Source organism: Calliphora vicina, chromosome 2 (assembly GCF_958450345.1).
Source record: "Calliphora vicina chromosome 2, idCalVici1.1, whole genome shotgun sequence".
NCBI lineage: Eukaryota > Metazoa > Arthropoda > Insecta > Diptera > Calliphoridae > Calliphora > Calliphora vicina.
In genome coordinates, this window is record NC_088781.1 from 70,728,484 (window position 1) to 70,749,205 (window position 20,722).

The 20,722-nt window shown below is 28.7% G+C and overlaps 1 protein-coding gene across 3 annotated transcripts in view; it reads right to left on the reverse strand.

The window, feature by feature from the left end:
• Window positions 1-1,791: 1,791 nt before the first annotated feature.
• The window catches only part of TTLL4A (Tubulin tyrosine ligase-like 4A), a 78,660-nt gene continuing 59,729 nt past the window's right edge, over window positions 1,792-20,722 (reverse strand). For 2 of the 3 annotated variants that reach the window (XM_065500941.1, XM_065500943.1), the window contains 2 exons: window positions 16,020-16,293; window positions 1,792-2,187 (listed from right to left, as the gene is read on the reverse strand). In XM_065500941.1, coding sequence (XP_065357013.1) covers window positions 16,036-16,293 — 258 coding nt within the window. In that variant the 3' untranslated portion in view covers window positions 1,792-2,187; window positions 16,020-16,035. Of the gene's footprint in view, window positions 2,188-16,019; window positions 16,294-20,722 lie in introns of those variants that run through there. The other variant, XM_065500942.1, reaches the window with a different exon arrangement.

Here is a 20,722-nt window from a genome sequence, read left to right on the forward strand (position 1 = left end):
ATTGTGTTTTAGCTGGAAACTGGACAAGACACAAAAAACTGGACAATCCAGGCCATTCCAGGCCGTCTGGCAACCCTAGCTGGGTACGTTACACCATACATATCTATTTGTTGAAATTAAGGACATCAGTCTTGCATCTATTCGCCAGCAATCGTTAAAAGGAAAAGGGCCGTCATTTTCTTTTTCACCGGCCAAGATGTCTCCGTTAAAAAATGGATGTTTTCAGCAATTTGATTATCTATGTATATACATTTTTTAGACATATCTGTTTGTTATTGTTTACGTTTTTCCAGCTGTCAGAGTTGGCGTTGTCAACTTAATATTTTTCACTGACAGGGTGCACACTAGAGGGCTCACAAGCACATTCATTTTGTCGTCTACACTGAATGACCTGCTTCACTTCACTCGACAATACTGTAAAATTCCTACGCATGTACTCTATAACATATACACATTGAAAAATGAATGAGTATTGTGCACAACAAAAATAAAACGAATGTGAGTTTGTTATGTATACGATCGTATGCTACCATGCCCTGCCGCGTATATGTTTTTCTTTTTCACTGCTATGATCAAGAATTATTCGAATCATTCGAATTATTTTTGTTTTCATGAATGAATTTTTCTATGTATGCATTTTATATAAGATAAATATTTATCATTACCCTGAAGGAAACCTGGGGACAAGTGTCTCCAAGTCACCAGTTTTGTCGACTATTTTGGTGACTTTTTATTGACATTGTCAACGAAGCGTCAACGAAGACGACTCTTCCATCTGTTATGAATTCATACCATTTCGTTTTTTAATTTGTTTAATACAACATCAAATGTTAACAAAATATGCAGTTTCATTATTTACATCTACTTCAGAAAAGTACCAAAAGTGTAGATTAGAATTACTAAAATGTACTAGTGAATCAGTACCTAGTCAATAGTAATATCGTCAGTAGTAGACTTCCAATGACACGCACATGTTAAATGTCTATAGTAAATAGCATTGTCTGGGGTAAAATAAGTCACTAGTACTGGTGACTGTGTCAATAGTAAGTCAGTATAGTTTCACTATTGACACTTCCTGCAGGGTATGTTTGCACCCATTCACACGAACATTTAATAATACAAAAAACTCGGTGTGCACTGCTTCATTGTGACCTGAAATCAAATACCATTAACTCGGTATATATTTACTCTCATTGTCATATACTGTCTCTCATTCTATACTCTGTTGTTTTGTTCTGTCGTTGGTTGTTATTGTTCCTCATTCACACTCATTCGTTTTGTAAATAAAAACCCAACGATCTGAAAATAACTGTTGTGCTGGTGAATGTCTTGAGTAGCAAATGAATGTGCTTGTGCAGCCCTTTAGTGCACACGACAGGAGTGTAACAAAAAGAGAGCCAAATTTGAAATCTAATAAATACGTAAACGTTGCTTAAAATGCAATATTATAAATTACCACCTTTGTCAGCTTATTTTTAATTTTCATAAATTTTATTAACAATTTAATTCAAGATGAAATTAACGTTATAAATAACATACACTTACCGAACTATTCACCATAGCCTGCAAAAATATCTCACCTTGCGATCTTCATGATTTTTTTTATTCTTCTGCGGACATACTTACACAATTTTTCCAATTACTATTTTCGTCCATTTCCACGAACAGCTCTCACGGAATTCTCAGAAAATATCCATTTTTTGTAGTGAAGTCAAAAAATCGTATAAAATACTCAACACAATTCCACTGCATTTATTTCATGTTACACACTTACTAATTAAACACAACAAATTTTAAATTTTATATCAATTTGTTTTTTTTTTACTAAAATTTTTATTAAAACAATTTATTTATTTTCTAATTTACAGTACATATTAATTATATCGATTTCTAAATCAACAACAGTTGTAATCCGAATTAAAATACATATGAATGGAGTTCTACAACTTGAATGAAATATTTGTGTTTTTATACAAATACCTAGTAAGTTAGAGTGAGTTGAGTATATTGTCACATTTGATAGACCTTAATATTTTTGGAGGGAAATAAAGCTTTTCTTATAACTATTTGTACATGATGGAAAGAGTAACATCTATTAGATATTTATAAGACGACTTTAAAGGAATATATTAAGATCTTTTCAGGTCAGTCTTAATATAGAACACATTAATTTACATAGTGGTAGCACTGAAAATAAAGACAAAAATATTTTATTTTAGTAAGAATTGTGCTAAATTCCCTGTATCCCGTATAATTTCTTGATAAATATTTTATTTATTAATTATATTTTACAAATAAATTTACAAAATATAAGTGGAAAAGAGCCGGGTAAATAGTTAGACCATATACGCTCGTTTAAAATTATGTATGAAATAAAATATGAATATTCCCATTTCTTATTTTAAGTGAATTATAAAAACTAAAGTTAACACAAATGAAATGATAAATAATGCAAATGAAAAGATAACACTGTGCTAGTTGAAAAAACTGTCAAGCAGGGACCGGGTACGCTGAATTCAGTGGTGCTAAAGTTAATTTTATTGCGGAATTTCGGGTTTTTATTTAATAAACTAAATGGTTATTGAGTTACACGAATATATGTTGTACAACCTCCTCCATTTTCGAAATAACGTTATATCTCGAAAACACGAGCTAACCTAAAAAAACGGTTAGCTCCACTGAATTCAGCGTACCCGAATTAGTTTAACCCACTGGGTGCTGGACAGAAAAAAGTGTCAATTTCGTGCACAGTGTAAATAATACAAATGAAATGATAAAAATTAAAAAATACACATGAAATGATTAAAATGTACAAGTAAAAATTATATATGTTGGCTCTAAACATCTCTTGTGATATGTTTTTGTAGACATTCAAGCGGTTCATCTATTCTAAAAATTGAGCAATTTGTTAGCATGTGAGGAATAATAAGTATGACATCGCAATAGGTGCTTTTTGGTGTATATTTTATATTTTGAATAGACTTTATTCTACATTTTATACCCACCATAAAAAAAAGGGGTCATTCCGTTTGTAACACATCGACATATTCATCACAGACCCACAAACGTCTGTTAAAAATACAATAGTGCCCAAACGAAAGGAGATACCTGACTGAAATTTTCCACAATTACTCTATGTTGACCATTAGAAGGTTATTTTTTGGGCAATATCGGTCCATGATTTCACCTAGCTCACATACAAATGGCCCATTATCATAGTCAAACACTAAAGTCGGTTCTTTTTAAAAACAACTTTAAAATAAAAATCCGCTTTTAATTACACTGGTTACTGTTTTGTTTTTATTATAATTTCTTCTTTCGTTGAAGTTTCTCTTGCATTTGACACTTAATTACTGGAAATATTCCAGTAAGAACAGAATCTGTATTCAAATACAGAAACACTTTTTTCTCACACATCGTGAAACGATGGAATTTTTTGTTTCACACTTTATGTGAGAAATTTTACGTAAAGAAAAATTCTGGGTAAAACTCGGAAATTCGTTTTTCCTAAAGTATGCAGTACAAATTTATATATTTTATTTGCAAATAAATAAGAACAGGCAGGTGTATGTGGGGGCGGCATGAAATAACACCCCAAAAATAAAATGAAATAACCTAACATTATGACAATATAACTTAATAGCAGACCGTTTGAATGCAACAAATGTGCTTGTAGCTTTCTCATTTTGTGTTGAAATCTCTTTTAAGATGAAATAAAATACGAAATATATTTAGATTTTATGAGATTTGTTAAAATATTGATTTGTAAATATATTTTGCAAAAAAATAAAAAATCGCGCAATTTTTTATTTTTTACACAATTTTTCAAAATTTCAAACATTACAGTAATTTACAAAATAACATTTCAACTAAACTTGTTTTAAGTTAAACCTTATAGCTCTTACTAAAAAAGTTAGAGCAGACTAAATATACAAATTTCCTATGAAAAAGTAGACATTTTAAAAAAATTAAAATCTTTTTATTTTTATTTATTTAAATGAGAAAATAAATTGAATTGCTTTCTCGGAAAGTATTTTAAAACACTATTAGAAATTTAGAAAAAAAAATATTTTTCAACTCCCTAACATACAACTTAAGTTTCACAAATTTTACGGAAAGAAGATCTTATTAAGCTCATTGCAGAGGTATCTCCTCATAATATTCATGCAAGATCTTCGCATTCGTCCTTAATTATATTAAGAGCCTTTAACTCCTAATACAATTCTTCTTCGTTCTTGTGGTTGTGCTCAACATAATTCCTGGCAAGTAAGCAGTTACCAGCTGTTAGCACCCTTACTCTTGTATTGCAAGTAGGGTTTGGGGTTAATTTTATTTCCCGGGAAACAGGAAAAATTTCATTTCCCGGGTTTCCCCAGAACTTCTTTTTAACTAGCAAAATAAGTGAAAAAGAATATTATTTTACAAAATTGTTTCATTTTATTAAAAGAAAATGAAAAACAATACATTACAATTCAATTCTACTAACATAAAACAAAAAAAATGTTGGATAAAATATTTGGAGATCATTTCCCAGCAAAAACTTCGCTTACAAAGCTACAAGTAATGTCTTTTTTAATAACTTACTTTTTAAGTAGTAAAGTCTAAAAAACAAAATAAACAAACAAAAGAATATTGCATTACTGTGTGAAAACCATTATTTGACGCACAATGAAATAACTAAGCAGTTAACAAATCAACTTATTTCCGGCCAAAATATAAAGGATTACTTTTGGGACATCGCGAACAAAAATAATGACTTCTTACAGTAGAAAAATATGTAGTCGAATCGTCAAATTCCCCTTATTTTTCGGCTTATTTGTAAGTAAAGTTTTTGCTGGGATGTATGAACATTGTCTTTTTGTATTATAATTTAGCTTATTATGTTGTGAAGTTATTAGGAAATTTACATAAGTCTGCTGTTATATTGTTTTACATTTTACTGCAAGAACCATTTTTTGAGAAATCGTAGAATTTTTAGATAACAGCTGTTCATAAAGAGTGTTCATCATAGCAAAATGTCGGCTTAATGCTTCTACTGTATCCTTAATTGGGTTTAAAACCTCCACTAATATTTGGAACAAGCCATTCATCAAACATATGTTATATTTAAATGTATTAAAGTATTTTTAATTAATTTTAAATTTCTCGTTTTTGCCGGGAAAAAAATTTAAATTTCCCGGGAATTCCCGACAATAATTTTACGGGAATTCCCGGACCCCAAGCCCTAATTGCAAGTTTTATTCCTGCATTTACTTGTACTATTGAATAAAAAAGTCATTCTGAACCCAGTTTCAATTTCAAAATTAATTTTTATTCTTTACAACTTTTTTGCACTGCGAAATTATCACTTCAACTGATATCACAATTTTGTTTTGTGAATGGTAAATACAAGTTGTTAATATATCGGGACATAATTTACAGATTTTTCGTTTTCTTTATAAATTAAAAAATTAAATTATACCCCAAAATTTATATTGTGGACTTATTTCATATTGATTTTTTGGGGTATTATTTCATATGAAATAATCCCCCAATTAAAAAGTGAAATAATAAAGAAAGAAGAAATAACACCCCAAAGATCGTTGTTATTGCTCTCTGTACTAATTTTTGGGGGATTTTTTAATTTTATTTTTGGGGGGTTATTTCATGCCGCCGTATGTGGGTTGGAGAAACTTGAAGAACTAACTTTAGTAAATGCCACCGGGCGAAGCCGGGGCGGTCAACTAGTAAATATATAAATATTACTGGAATCAACTAGTATTTGATAATTTTAAAATTTATTATCACCTCGACTTTCTGATATGAAACAGAAAATGTTACAAGTCCCAAAAATTAACCTATAAGATGCAAACGCACTTCTTAACTGTGATTATTTGTCATTTTAAATCATACCAAATAATTAATAGAACTCCGTTATCAGATTTCAAAAATATGTATTTCAAATCATGGATAATATGTAATATTTCACATTGTACACTAAGCTAAACGAAATGAATAATAAAATAAAATATTTAGAACAAAACACACTAATGAAGTAAAATTTATTGAAAGAAGGTATGTACATCAAATTCAATTTAACGTTTGGTAAAATCATAACTAAAGGTAAGGTCACACATGACAAATATTTGACGAAAAAAACGTAACCACTAAATAAAATACAGTTTAATTCTTTTATTTATTTGAAAAACTTATTTTACATAGGTTGATTCAAAACAAAAAATTTTGTTTTATTTTATTTGATCTTACAAAACACTTGTAAGAGTAAACACGACAAACAAATTTGTGCTAAAAAAAGTGGTTACGCTTTTTGAGCAAATATTTGCCATGTGTGGCCCTACCTTAAGTTTATAATGAATCATTATTAAGATATTACTTAACTTCTAGAATTATGTGGAATTTAATTTTTAATAATTTCATTATGTGCAATTTATTCTGAAAAAGTTAACCGGTTCGCAAAAAACCGAGATTTCGAAGAAAAACCGTTTTTTCGGTATTCCATGAATGCTGGCGATCAACTGTTGGACATTACAAATAGACATTCCTGAAGCAAAATACAGAAGAAAATCATGATACATTCACTTTAAAATTACATTATAACAAAATAACGTAATTTTATTGATAAAAACTGAGATTTTCTAACATATAATAAAATGAAATTACGAAAGAACTATTCGTATTTATAACATTCTAATTTTATTTCAGTTCTTATCCTTGTTCAATCGATTAACCGATTAATTTTGGTCGGTTAACTGTTCGAATAATTTAAAATTGACGATTTTCAAATAACAAATAAACCGATTAATTTGTTCGATTAACCGAAATTTTTTTACTTTATATAGAAATATAGTTTTAAACACACAACTTTTTTTTACTTAACTCGTGAACATGATGAACTTTGTCCTAATGAGTTGGAGGACGCCATGGTAATAGACGAAACTAAAGACATTACTGAAACGAGTATTTTATCAGAACTTAACGAAACTATTAAAGTATTCAAAATCTAAAAATATCCAAAAAGGACTTCAATGGTATGATGGGGGATTTTATATATTAATGCTGCATCCACACGATCAAGTTTTTCATGATAGTCTTTTTAATATGAAAGGGGATAGATTGTAGACGAAAAGGTGGTGAAAGGAGAAGAAAAGTTTTTATTAACAACTCTGCAATTGCGCGTTATGTTTGTTATTGGTGCAGGTTGCAGTGACTCTGGTGGTGAGATGGAGCATTATTCAAGCCAACAACCTTTATTTATTTATTTTACTTCGGGCGTTTTGTTATACATGAGGAGGGCGCTGCACCGTGGATAATATAAGGTGGATGCATTTTTGCATATGTTTGAAATTAACCATAAAACAAGTTCTATCGTTAAGCTGAAGATGTCAAGCAATAATTGTTTGCAGAAATTATAGTTATTATGTCAACAGAAGTATTGGAAAATGGCGACAGAACACACTCACATTCGACTTTAAAGATTTGTGGAGTTAAAATTATACCATATTCAAGGACGTATTTTTAATATTTATAATTATTTTTTTCAGGATTGTTATACCTTGTTGGAAAGGGTAACTTGTTTAGATATTTTTGTTATGAGTTTTGTATATATTGTTAGCAGATTTGAAAATTATTCATTTAAAATATATAATGTTTTTTGGCTTACCTACTCAACTTTGACTAGGATTTTAACTGTTGCAACTACATGTTGGCAACTACATTTGCCGCAGATCTAGTTTTAATATGGAATTAAAGTTTGACTTTTTATCTTGAAGATATATGTATACTAGCTGCCTTTTAGTGCCTATAAACAAATGGCATGCAAAAATGTTGAGCAACACAGAAATTAAAAAAAAAATTATAAATTTTTTTGATTTTAATTGCTTTCCATTGCTTATTTAGTTCTTCACAAAACAGTGTTTTAATTTAATTCAAATCGGATGAAAATTGTAAAAGTTATTGAACTTTTCATTAACACCATTTATAGTATATTCTCCCCCAGCGCATATGAATAACAAAAAACTATCAAAAAAAATATTTGTACAGTTTTTAATTTACAAGGTAAATTTATTCGAACTTTTTCGAAAAAATAATGTAACGTTCTATTCAATATAAAATTGTCTTTAAAGCACAGGGTTTTCATTGAAAAAATTAAAATAACTATTGTCGACTTTGAAAAATTAAAAATAAATTTTCACTGTGCGCTGTGATAAATATTAGTTATTGGTAAACTAATAATTACACTGTTCAACAGCAGGACTTATAGTCCAGTTTTAATTTTTTGCTCGAAGGTAGCATTATACCAACTGAAAAAAATGTTGTAAGTTAATATCTGAGAGAATTCTTATTGTCAGAGTTATATTGTGGAATTTTATGGGGATCATTTTTGTGGAAGAACTTAACCCCCTATCTCCTCTCTTTAGGGGTCAATTTGACCCCTTTTTGAGAAAATCGAAAAATGTTCTTTCAAAAAGGACATTTAAGGATTAAAATATTCTACTAAATTTTTTGCCGTAAAATTTCATTGGGGGTCACCAAAGACACAAAAGTTGTAAATAGAGCCCTTTACGCTTAATTAGCAAAATTACACGCCATATCGGCTCTCACATTTTTTAAAAATATCTCCAAAAATCCAAGTATGATCAGAATGAGCTGAAATTGAAAATGTAAATAGTCCATAAGAAGATCTACAAAATATATGTAAGTTATCTCTTTTAGTTCAAGAGATATTTAGGTCTATGTATTTACTTTTTTAATTCTGCTCAATCTTTTTTTGGTTTTTTAGATATGGCGGGCCTACGAAGGTTCAAAATTTTTTATTTAAATATTATCTATATTTGCTATAAAATTTCGAAAACAATTAAAATAACATGCTAACTGTTATCTCATCCCTATAAAAAGTTACACGCATCCAAAGTTGGAACATGAAAAAATGGTCATATTTTCTACGATTTTTCCCAAAAAAAGTCCTTATATTTTTTCTTTTGTAGAAAAAAATTTTCTTCGGGACTATATAAAATTTGCATACGACCTGAAAGAGAACCTAATGCAAAATCGTGTAAAGTAAAACTTGGCTCACTTAAGTGGACCTAGTCGCCTCCAGACTTAACCAAACGTTTAAATTTTAAAAAAGAAATTTTGGTTTCAGTAAAAAATTATAAAAAGGCAAAGCACCGATCCTCGAAAAGGCATCATACTTATATAGCCCTGTATATTAGCCAAATACGTGCAAAGTTATTTTGCTATCACGCGGTAAATAACATCGCAGTAGGGTATTTTCTAAAAAACTCAGTTTTTGAAATAACGCCATTAGTGTTTATAAAAAACCGGTTTGTCGGTTAACCGAAAATTGACCTTTTTTAAAAAAACGGTTTTTCGGTTAACCGACATCGAAAAAACCGGTTAACCGTCATATATGTATATAGAAAACATAAAATGTCCAATAAAGTATATACAGTTTAAAAATTTGTAGTTTTTAGTAGTCAGGAATGGTTAATATTAAATAACTATAAATATGCAAAAGTGTCCATTTTATTTTGTAAAAATTTCAAAATTATTATTTCATTCAAATGGAATTGAGTATAAATATGTTTCTAAATATATAATACTTGTTTTAATTATTGGTTTATTCATTAAAGTTCAACCAAAAAATGTAAATCAATTTTTTAATTAAATATTTGATAATTTTGAAATTTATTATAACCTCGACTTTCTGATATGAAACAGAAAATGTTACAATTCCCAAAAAGGACATATAAGATGCAAACGCACTTATTCCTAGCTGTGATTATTTGTCATTATAAATCATACCAAATAATTAATAAAACTCCATTATCAGATTTCAAAAATATTTCAAATCATGGATTTTGGAACGTTTTTTGTCTCTCCTGTAATATTTCTGAAAAGCTAACGAAATGATTTATAAAGTCAAATTTATTTAAAGAATAAATTCAATTTAATGTTTGGTAAAATCATTACTAAGTTTTTTAATTTAAATTTTTTTTTTTTAAATTTTTGAAGTAAACTCATCGTCCTATTCTATTTAGGATCATTGTAATTCTTAAAAATATTGATCTAAAGATGTTTGTATTGTAAATCAGCAGTTTAGGTTTCAAATCAGACAAATAATGTGTATACAATGAATATTAAAAATTCACAAAAACATGACATTTATTAATTTTATTTCCAAATTTTAAAAACCGGTTAACCGAGTGATAAAAACCGGTTAACCGAAAATCAACAATTCAAATTAACTGGTTCGCAAAAAACCGGTTAACCGACAAAACCGAGGTTTTTCGGTTAACCGGTTTATAAACACTAAACGCCATTGATTTAAGGACATTTGGATCTACACTATTTCCAATTTTTGATGTATTATCTTTAACAGTTGAAATTTTAAATTAATTTAAACTTTATATTTTTGTTCATGAAAAATCCCTATATTATAATTTTTTAGTTTCTAAGGTAAATGACGTCCGAAAAATTCATAAAATTATTTCACATCACCAAACTATATTAAGCTTCAATTCCTAAGGTTTTCAACAATACCAACCACTTATACAAAAAGCTTATATTTATTCACCAGGAGCTCCACAAACCTTTCTCCCTTTTGAAAAATTTAAAATTTTTTTTATACATTCAATGTGTTTTTGAAAACACGTAAAAAATATGGCCATTTTTTCATGTTCCAACTTTGGATTCGTGTAACTTTTTATAGGGATGAGATAACTGTTAGCATGTTATTTTTATTGCTTTCGAAATTTTATAGCAAATATAGATAATATTAAAAAAAAAATTGAACCTTCGTAGGCCCGCCATATCTAAAAAACCAAAAAAAGATCGAACAGAATTAAAAAAAATAAGTAAATAGACCTAAATATCTCTTAAACTAAAAGAGATAACTTACATATCGTCACCTAAAATGCAAAACAACGTATCATCAAAAAATTCGAAATTGATTTTATTATTGATTACGATTCATTACATCATATTACATATGTATGTGTGCAAAATTTTTAACTTTTACTATCAAAAATAACCAAGTTATAACCAAAATTGAAACTAAAGTATCACCAAGTATATGATTTTCTTAAACAAAATAACGTATACGCTTTGAGTAATTAATTAATAAATCGTTTTTACCTTATTTTAGGTAGTATCCTAATTTTTTATACCCTTCAGCTTCGTGAGAAGGGTATATATAAGTTTGTCATTCCGTTTGTAATTTCTACATTTTTCATTTCCGACCCTATAAAGTATATATATTCTGGATCCTTATAGATAGCGGAGTCGATTAAGCCATGTCCGTCTGTCTTCCTGTCTGTCCGTCTGTCTGTCTGTTGAAATCAATTTTCTGAAGGCCCCAGATATCTCCGGGATCCAAATCTTCAACAATTCTGTCAGACATACTTTCGAGAATTTTGCTATTTAAAATCAGCAAAATCCGTCCATAAATAACGGAGATATGAGCAAAATTCCGAGACAACCTCTGAAAATTTCATCAAAAAACACAATGTATTGCATGCTTTGACAAAAAAATAACAAAACGTATGTTTGGATGTGCAAGTTTTGTGTATTTTGTTTTTTTGTGTTTTGTTTTTTTTTGGCGTTGTTGTTGTTTTTTATACAACTAAACGTTTGTTTGGTTGTGTGTTGGTTTTTTTTACAAAAAAAAAACAAAACGTATGTTTTTGGATGTGCATGCTTTGCGTATTTTGTTTTTTTTGTGTTTTGTTTCTTTTGGCGTTGTTGTTGTTTTTTATACAACTAAACTTTTGTTTGGTTGTGTGTTGGTTGACAAAAAAGCAACAAATCGTATGTTTGGATGTGCATGCTTTGCGTATTATGTTTTTCTTTTGTGTTTTGTTTCTTTTGGCGTTGTTGTTGTTGTTTATACAATTAAACGTATGTTTGGATGTGTGTTGGTTTCATTGCCTTGCGTATTTTGTTTTTTCTTTTGGTGTTTTGTTTTGTTTCGTTTGGCGTTGTTGTTGTTTTTTGTGTTCTTGATAAATTTAGGATGCTGTACGCTGAAAGTGGGCAATGTACATACTAGGGTATTCATTCGACTAATGATCGTTCGATTAATCGAATAATTTCTTACGAATAATTATTCGAACAATTTAAAAATGGCCATTTTCGAATAACGAATAATTCGAACAATTTTATGTCGAATAATCGAATAAAACGAATAAATGTACATATATATTTAAATTTATTAAATTTCTTAAAATTTTTCATAATTTCAAATTTAAATAAGTAATCATGACTCACAAAAATTGTATTGTTTCTGAAATTCGACAAATAACTAAAGATAAAGGGACTTTCGATCACTGTAGATGAGTGTTCCGATAGCTCCTTCTATAAATATGTAAATATTACTGCAAGAAGATACAATTCTAAAAACAAATCTTTCAAAATTTTTAACTTAGGACTTGAACCAATGAAAATAAAAGGTACGGAATAAAATATTTGTTATTTAGCTGGTGAAATATTAGAAGAATCGCAATTAATAATCAAAATATTAACTTAGATTAAAGTGGAGTTGAATGTGATGGAGAATGTGATTTTGAAACGGTCGTCGAAAGTAATATTGAAGATGACATTTATAATGATTACATTGAAACAGATGAAGGCCATGATCTCAAAATGTATGTTTATAAGTGATGTTATTAACCGCGTACGTAAGTGTTGCAAAATATTTAATAAATCGATTGATAAACACAAATATTGCAAACTAACTATTTTTTTTTTTGCAAGAAAAGCATGGAGTTCGTCTTATACGTGATTTGGAACATCGTTGAACGTCTTTTTCTAACATGGTAATAAAATTTTTGCGTATTTGTAAATACGTCAATCATGCATTTCAATTTAGCCACGTTCACTGACAATGATATCAAACTTTGGACAGATTCCCTTTATTATGTAATTCCCCAAGACCACTTTATTAAGCAAAGATTCGGCAACGTTGATAGAGCTTGATGTATAATACAATTTGTTATAAATAATTTAGAAATAGTGAATAATTAATTTACTAAAGAGTTAGTTACTCAATTTAAAACCCGAATTAATGAACGACATAAAAAAGTTCTTAATACATTTATATTGTAATTGAATTCAGGATCATGGCCTGAAATTTTTTAAAGCATTGCTCCGAAACGGAAACTAATGAGTTTACTAGTCAGTTGTTTTGTAAATTGTTCGGTAGGGAATCTGATCAGAATATTTCTGTTGAAAATTGAATGATGGACTTTGTTTTCGAATGTTTTTTAACATTATCAATACTTAAATTGTTAACTTTAACGTTATTTTTTGTTTTTCTTTAACAATAAAATATTAAAAAACCGACATCAAAACTTCATTCTTTACTTTTTTAAAAAAAATCAAAATTATTCGAATAATTCGATTAATTTTTAACGTGTGATCGAATTATTCGAGCAAGTTAAAATCTCTTATTCGAATTATTCGTTTTATTCGAACAGGAGAAAAATCGAATAATTCGAATACCCTAGTACATACATATATACTAATTATAAAAAATAATAATGCATCCACAACAAAGGTGAAGGGTATATAAGATTCGGCATAGCCGAATATAGAACTCTTACTTGTTTTTTAATAAATTTGTTGCAATTGAATATTTTTGCAGTCTTAATGGAAATTGAATGAAGAAACTTTTTTAGTTTAAAAAAGTAGTTGTTAGTAATTAAAATTAAAAAAACATAATACTATTAAAAACGTATTTATAAACTGCTTTTATTTAAAATAAAAAAAATATTTTTATTTCAGTTTTTATTTTTTCATAAAAATTTATATTGATAATACGTTTTTTTGTTTCAGAAAACAACAATTCATAAAATATATTTCTAGAGTCACTGTAATTCAGATTTGAAAATTTTGTTTCAATATCTCAAGTAGTTTTAATTTTATATCGTTTTTTGCTTCTCCTATAAACTTATGAAAAGTGATGTTACGTTATTTTGCATTTTAGGTGACGATATATTTACATATATTTTGTAGATCTCCTTATGGACTATTTACATAAGGCGTGTAATTTTGCTAATTAAGCGTAAAGGGCTCTATTTACAACTTTTGTGTCTTTGGTGACCCCCAATGAAATTTTACGGCAAAAACTTTCGTAGAATATTTTAATCCTTAAATGTCCTTTTTGAAAGGACTTGACCCATAAAGATAGGAGATAGGTGGTTAAGATCTTCCACAAAAATTATCCTCATAAAATACCACAATATAACTCTGACAATAAGAATTCTCTCAGATATTAACTTACAACATTTTTTTCAGTTGGTATAATGCTACCTTCGATCAAAAAATTAAAAGTTTGAACCACCGTAAAAAAAAATTCGTACCAGCTGGTCTATAAGTTTATTCTACAAATATGATCTACTCAACATGCCCTTTCAGAATTATAGGGTCGCTGTTATGTTCCAATCAAAAAGTCTCAATTTGATAGTGTTATTATAAACTGATGTTGTTTTTATACCAAATTCCTTAATGATCAAACGCGCTAACCAATTAAGCCCAGCACTCTCCTTTATTTATTTATTGTTGACCAGTGTATTTTTCCAAATATAGTCGAAATTAAAGTATTTTTTAAATTGAATGGCAAACAATAAAAGTAAACGGGAAAACTAAAGAAAAAAACTGTTTGTGGTGGAAAAATGGAAAAGGTAAGATTAATATCATATTTATGCTATTTTGGTACTAATTTTGTTAACTGTTCAATAATTGCAAACTAAAAAATAGTTGTAGATCTTATTCACAATTCATAACTAGCTTAGTTACTGCTTTGACATGTAGAGAAAACAAAATGTCGATAATATTTCGATCGATATATATTGCAATTAATTAAAATTCTTATAAAGCTATTAAAAAACTATTTTTGTTCTCTAAAAAGTACATACAAAATTTATAGTTGTATTTTGTATGTAAATCAATTAAAATAGGGACATGTAAAATTAAATTTTTCAATAGAATGTTGTTGACAAAAAAAAAAAAAAAAACAAATCTCTAGATTATTTTCTTTTTGTATACATACATGTATTAAAATGAAATCAATCAGCTGTTTTTTGAATGTATAATGTTGTTGGCATTTAGTTACAACTTTACCCATGATTAAGTGGTAACTAATTGTGCTGAAAGTAACCAATTGTGAATAACTTAAATAGGTACTTAAAAAAGTCAACACTTGGTGATCGTTTATGAATATGCGCCAATGTATTTGTACGCTGCAAGTTACAAGTACAAAAGCGTAGAATGCCTTGACGCATAGAATGCTTAAAGTAGCTCTACTTTCTACTTTTATAAGCGTCACAAGCGGCGCACGAACATGTCAGCTGATTTTGACAATTTATATTATTTTTTTAATGTGTATTTTTCAATTTCAATAAATTAAAACAAGTTTAATGTTGAACAAATAAATAAAATCTGCAGAAAACGCGAATTTTAATAATAAATCAAAAAATTTACGCTTAATGCGTAGTTTGAACCTCCAGCTTTAGTTTTATATTTATAGTCGACTTTAACGTCAAAAAGTATACTGTAACTTGTCTATAGTAGACCTAAAGTCCACTCTTAAGTAAAGACTTTAATTTTCTTAATGTATACTTTATTTTTGACTATGATTATGCGCCAATAACAAGAAAACCCTTTGATAAAATTGAGAGTGAAACATGTAGGATATTTTCGGGGTTTTAGGGCAACATTTAAACCAAATGATCAAGGGAGAAAATTGTGTAAAATTAAAAAGAATTAAAACACTTTGGACAAAAAACATCGAACACATCGTTAAAGTTCCATTTTTATTTAGAAAAAAAAGAAATCAATATATATGTACATAGGTATTTCTTCTTTACACTCCAACTAATAATAAAACATAAACAAATATAATTTTAAAAAATGAATAGATTACCACCAACAATTTATGAAAAATATGGAATTGAAAAATTGGAATCAGCCATGTATTTAAGATATAATTTTTTATGATTTGCAATTAATTTTTAACTTACCTCATACGTAGCTTGTTTACAATAGTTTGTTGACATTGCAATGTCCAATATATTCGTCTGTAGATTCTTCATCCGTCACTTCCTCCTCTTCACTATTAATTTGTGCTAAGTGCAGACCATTTGATTTATTATTGTTTGATGATATCATACTGCTGATGTGGGCATTTTGAATTTTTCGCCTCAGTGCTCTCCATTTAATGCTAGACGATGCTATCGTAAGAGCTGATCGGGTGTGGCGATTTTTCATCATCGCTCGAGTCCTATAGTTTAGGGGCTAAATTAGTATGTGACAATTGAGCAGTTATGTGTTGGAAGTTTGGATGTAGGATTGTGGAGATAATTGGTAGGACAGGGAAAGAGACGTGTGGTTGTTTAGATAAGGATGAAATAATAATAAAAAAGAATCCAATAAAAATTAATTAATCTACATATTCTACAATAAATATAAAACTTTAACTTTAAGATGAAAAAAATAGGAAACTATAAAAGAAGAAAACGTTTATTCAATTTAAACTAGAACATCTTTTTTTATAAATAAAACTAGCAAAACATTTTTGTATACTTTAAAGAAATAACAACTATTTAGGGCATATCGAAATGTACATAGAACGGAAGCTGTGCTGTCAAAAACCTTTGTAATATGAATGTAAAAAAACTATGTGAAAACAAAAGCAACACTCGTATGTGTAATTTTTTTGAGTATTTTGATGTTTTTGTTTGTGTTTCTTTCATGTTTCCGCTCTATGTGTATTTCTCTATGGATCAGGGGATTTGGAAATTATTTTTCAATTATTATGAAAAAACGCAAAAAGTTAAAATATACATACAGAACTAACTGGTTTTTTTTTCAATTACTTTATATTTCACAACAGAATCAAAAGAATACGAGTTTTTGATTAAAATTTTAATTTCTGATATTATGTAAATTTTAAAATTATTTTAAGATTTTCAATAAATTAAAATTCAAGACTATGATTTGCAAATTAAAAACGGATATAAATACATTTCTCAACATCATTAAATTGTTATCAAACTAATTTATTTTCCATTTTCCATTTACCTAAAATACGTAATTGAAATTAAGAAAAGTGCCGGAACGACCAATGTATCGAACTATTATTAGCAATGTTTAAACAGAAGGAAACATAAAGAACTAAAACCGGTAGAAAAAAATTGGCAAATAGAAGGAAAATATCAAACGACTAATTTCACACACAACCTAACGTCCTAATGATTTGAATATGTATTTTGAGCACTAAAACGGGATATAAAATATAAAAATAGTTCTAGTTATATTTATAAACCAAAATGTCTAAAACAAGCCATGCTATGTTAAAAAGGTGCAAAAGTATTTCTCAGTAAAAAAAAACACTAAAATATATATAAGATTTGTTTAATATCAAAAACGATGAGACATATTAAAGTAGTCTTTAACATCCTTCCAGGAGAACAATGTTATACCGCATTAAATATTCCAAAATCGATCGAAAAAATGTTTCATTACTACCGTCACAATTAATATGGAGTTATTTATACTTTATTATATAATAATATGATTTAGAAAGAAAATAAGAAATTTGTAACAACATAGTTTACAGATATTTTGAAGTGATTTAGCATCGACACTGAGGCAAAATCAAAACTGGCATATTTGTGGATTTGTAATCCAGTTATTCGGGATTGTCATAGAATCCAATCATTGTCGGAATCGGTTTTGAAAACGACAAAAAATATGAAATCCAATGTAATTTTTTGTTTAATCGATAAAGAATTTAATTCTAAATCGAATATTAAACCAATAAAAGTTTGAAAAAAAATTAAAAATTGTGATATTATTCGAAAAATCTCTACATATTTATATTAATGAAATAGTGAAAGTAGATATACTTTCACTCGTTCGTACCTTTTTAATGCCTTTTAAAAATTTAAATAGTGACTGAGTTAGGAATGTACAAATTTGTGGGTCCAAAAGAATATACTTTTGCCTATATCTTGGAAATTTGAGGGTGCATAGGAACTTTTAAACCCGATTTTGTAATACACTCACTTAGGACTACAACCTGCACTAGGTCATTTGCCAAGTTATTTTTGAGCGTTGCGCAGTGTTATTTATGCAGCTAACTTGACAAAACTAATGATGCAGAAGTTCTTATTTTTGGGGCTACTTTCACGTGCAATTGTCAGAATTGAGTCCCAAATCAATGAGCTGAAAAATGTTGTATTGTGTTATTCTCACCGAAATACTAGATATGATAGGAATATTAAACGGCATTAAACTGACACTCTCCGATAGTTCAAAATATGTGGGTATAATTCTAGACAGGAAATTTGTAAACTCAAAACTCTTGCAAGAACATCAAAGGTATGACGGCCGTGTATGACTGCAAGAAGGACATAGGCATGAGATGGGGTATTAGACACAGAAACACGATTTGGTTAGTTGATGCGGTCACTAAACCGATATTATTCTATTGGTCGTTCCTCTGTCTGGTGGGGGCAATGGACAAAGTCTCAAACTGCATACTCTTTGAGAGGGTATTAAGGAGTGGCACTGTGTACCACTTCAACGAAGTCACTCTTTGCGCTATTGAACTGGATTCCAGTGGATCTGATGGCAAGAAAGCTAGCAGCGAACACGTCCTTTAGACTTAAAGCGAAAGGCGCATGGAATTGTAAATCTTATGGATGGCATTATTGTAAGCATATAAAATCTTCCCGATCACATTAATAACTGCACTCCCAAAACAAGCTGCTATAAAATCCCTGAAAGGCGTATATACGTAGACACTAGGGTATTCAAATTATTCGACTTTTCTCTTGTTCGAATAAAGCGAATAATTCGAATAAGAGATTTTAACTTGTTCGAAAAATTCCGTTTAAAATTAATCGAATTATTTAATTTTTTTAAAAAAAGAAAGATATTTTGATTTAGGTTTTTTAATATTTTATCGTTAAAGAAAAACAAAAAATAATGTTGAAGTGAACAATTCGAAAACAAAGTCCATCAATTAATTTTCATCAGAAATATTCTTATCAAATTCTATAAAACAATTGATTAGCAAACCCCTTAGTTTCCGTTGCTTTAAAAAATGCTTTAAAAAATGTGAGCTAGGTGGACATGATCCTGAATTCAAGTACAATATAAACTTATTTAGTTCTTTGTTTGTGTCGTTCATATATTCGGGTTTTTAGTAAATGAATTATTCACTTTTTCTAAATTATTTATAACAAATTGTATTATATCCGCAAGCTCTATCAACGTTGCCGAATCTTTTATTTTGTACCTTTTATTTTCATTGGTTCTAGTCCTAAATTAAACATTTTGAAAGACTTGTTTTTAGAATTGTAACTTCTTCCAGTAATATTTATATATTTACTAGTTGACCGCCCCGGCTTCGCCCGGTAGCATTTACTAATGTTAGTTCTTCTGTTCTTATTTATTTGCAAATAAAATATTTATATTTGTACTGCATACTTTAGGGAGCTTTTTTATTACAGTTGACTGGACTAAAAATTCAAAAATCCGAGTTTTACCCCGAATTTTTTTTCTTAACAAACCATCTCCTGAAAATTTCGAATCAAATAAAAAAATCAGCCAAATCGCTCCAGCCGTTCTCACGTGATGACATTACATACATGGACCATTTCATTTTTAAATGTAGAAGATAGATGGAGCTATCGGACCAGTGATCGAAATACTCTCTTTATACTTAGTTATTTGTCGAATTTTAGAAACAATAAAATTTTTTTAAGTCATTATTAGTTATTTAAATTTGGAATTATGAAAAATGTTAAGCAATTTAATAAATTTAAATATATGTATACGTACATTTATTTATTCATTTTATTCGATTATTCTCCATAAAATGGTTCGAATAATTATTCGTAAGAAATTATTCGATTAATCGAAATTTTAATCATTTTAAAGATTTTGTAGCATCTTCAGTAAATTTTTTAATTGAAGTTCCAAACATAATTTTTACTCACATTTAAGTGTTTTTCATGTTTTTTTTTTTTTACAAATTTCCAATACTGTTTAGTTGGACATACAATCACAACCATATTTGTATGGTATCACTTCCTATATTTTTAATAGAATAGAAAGTGACGATGATATCGGTCCAGAATACAATTATTATTTAAGACTTTTAAATACTACAAATCTTCTCTATAGGTCTCCTGATAACGTGTTTAGAAGAAAGTTTCTGGAAGTTGTATTACCTGATCAAAAAAATATTTGGATTTTTGTAAAAAATATTCTTCAGCCTTCTTACGGTGTCAAAATATACTTTCTAGGACAACAAGGATTTCTACAGATAAACGTGCAGCACGAAATTCATAAAAAACTTTTTACACTCTTTACCAATTCTTCATTTTTAGAAAAACTAAACACGCAATTAGGATACGATTTAGCATGACGTTTTGTGCAGTAGTTACAAATATAAAAATTAAAACGGTACAAATTAGCTTGCGTGTAAACAAAGTTGTAAACCTAAAGGTACGAACAATATTTTTTCGTGCGCACCTATTACTTGGAATACAACGCTTATAACTTAGCAATATGGTGGCGTTGATAACCGGGCACTGCACTTTTGGCACCCATGCTGGAAGACTTGTAAGGAGATGTAAGAGAAAGATACAAATTGTCTGCCTGCTAGGTTGTTAGGGCAACGCTCCTTTAGCAGCGTTCAATGTAGCTCCGA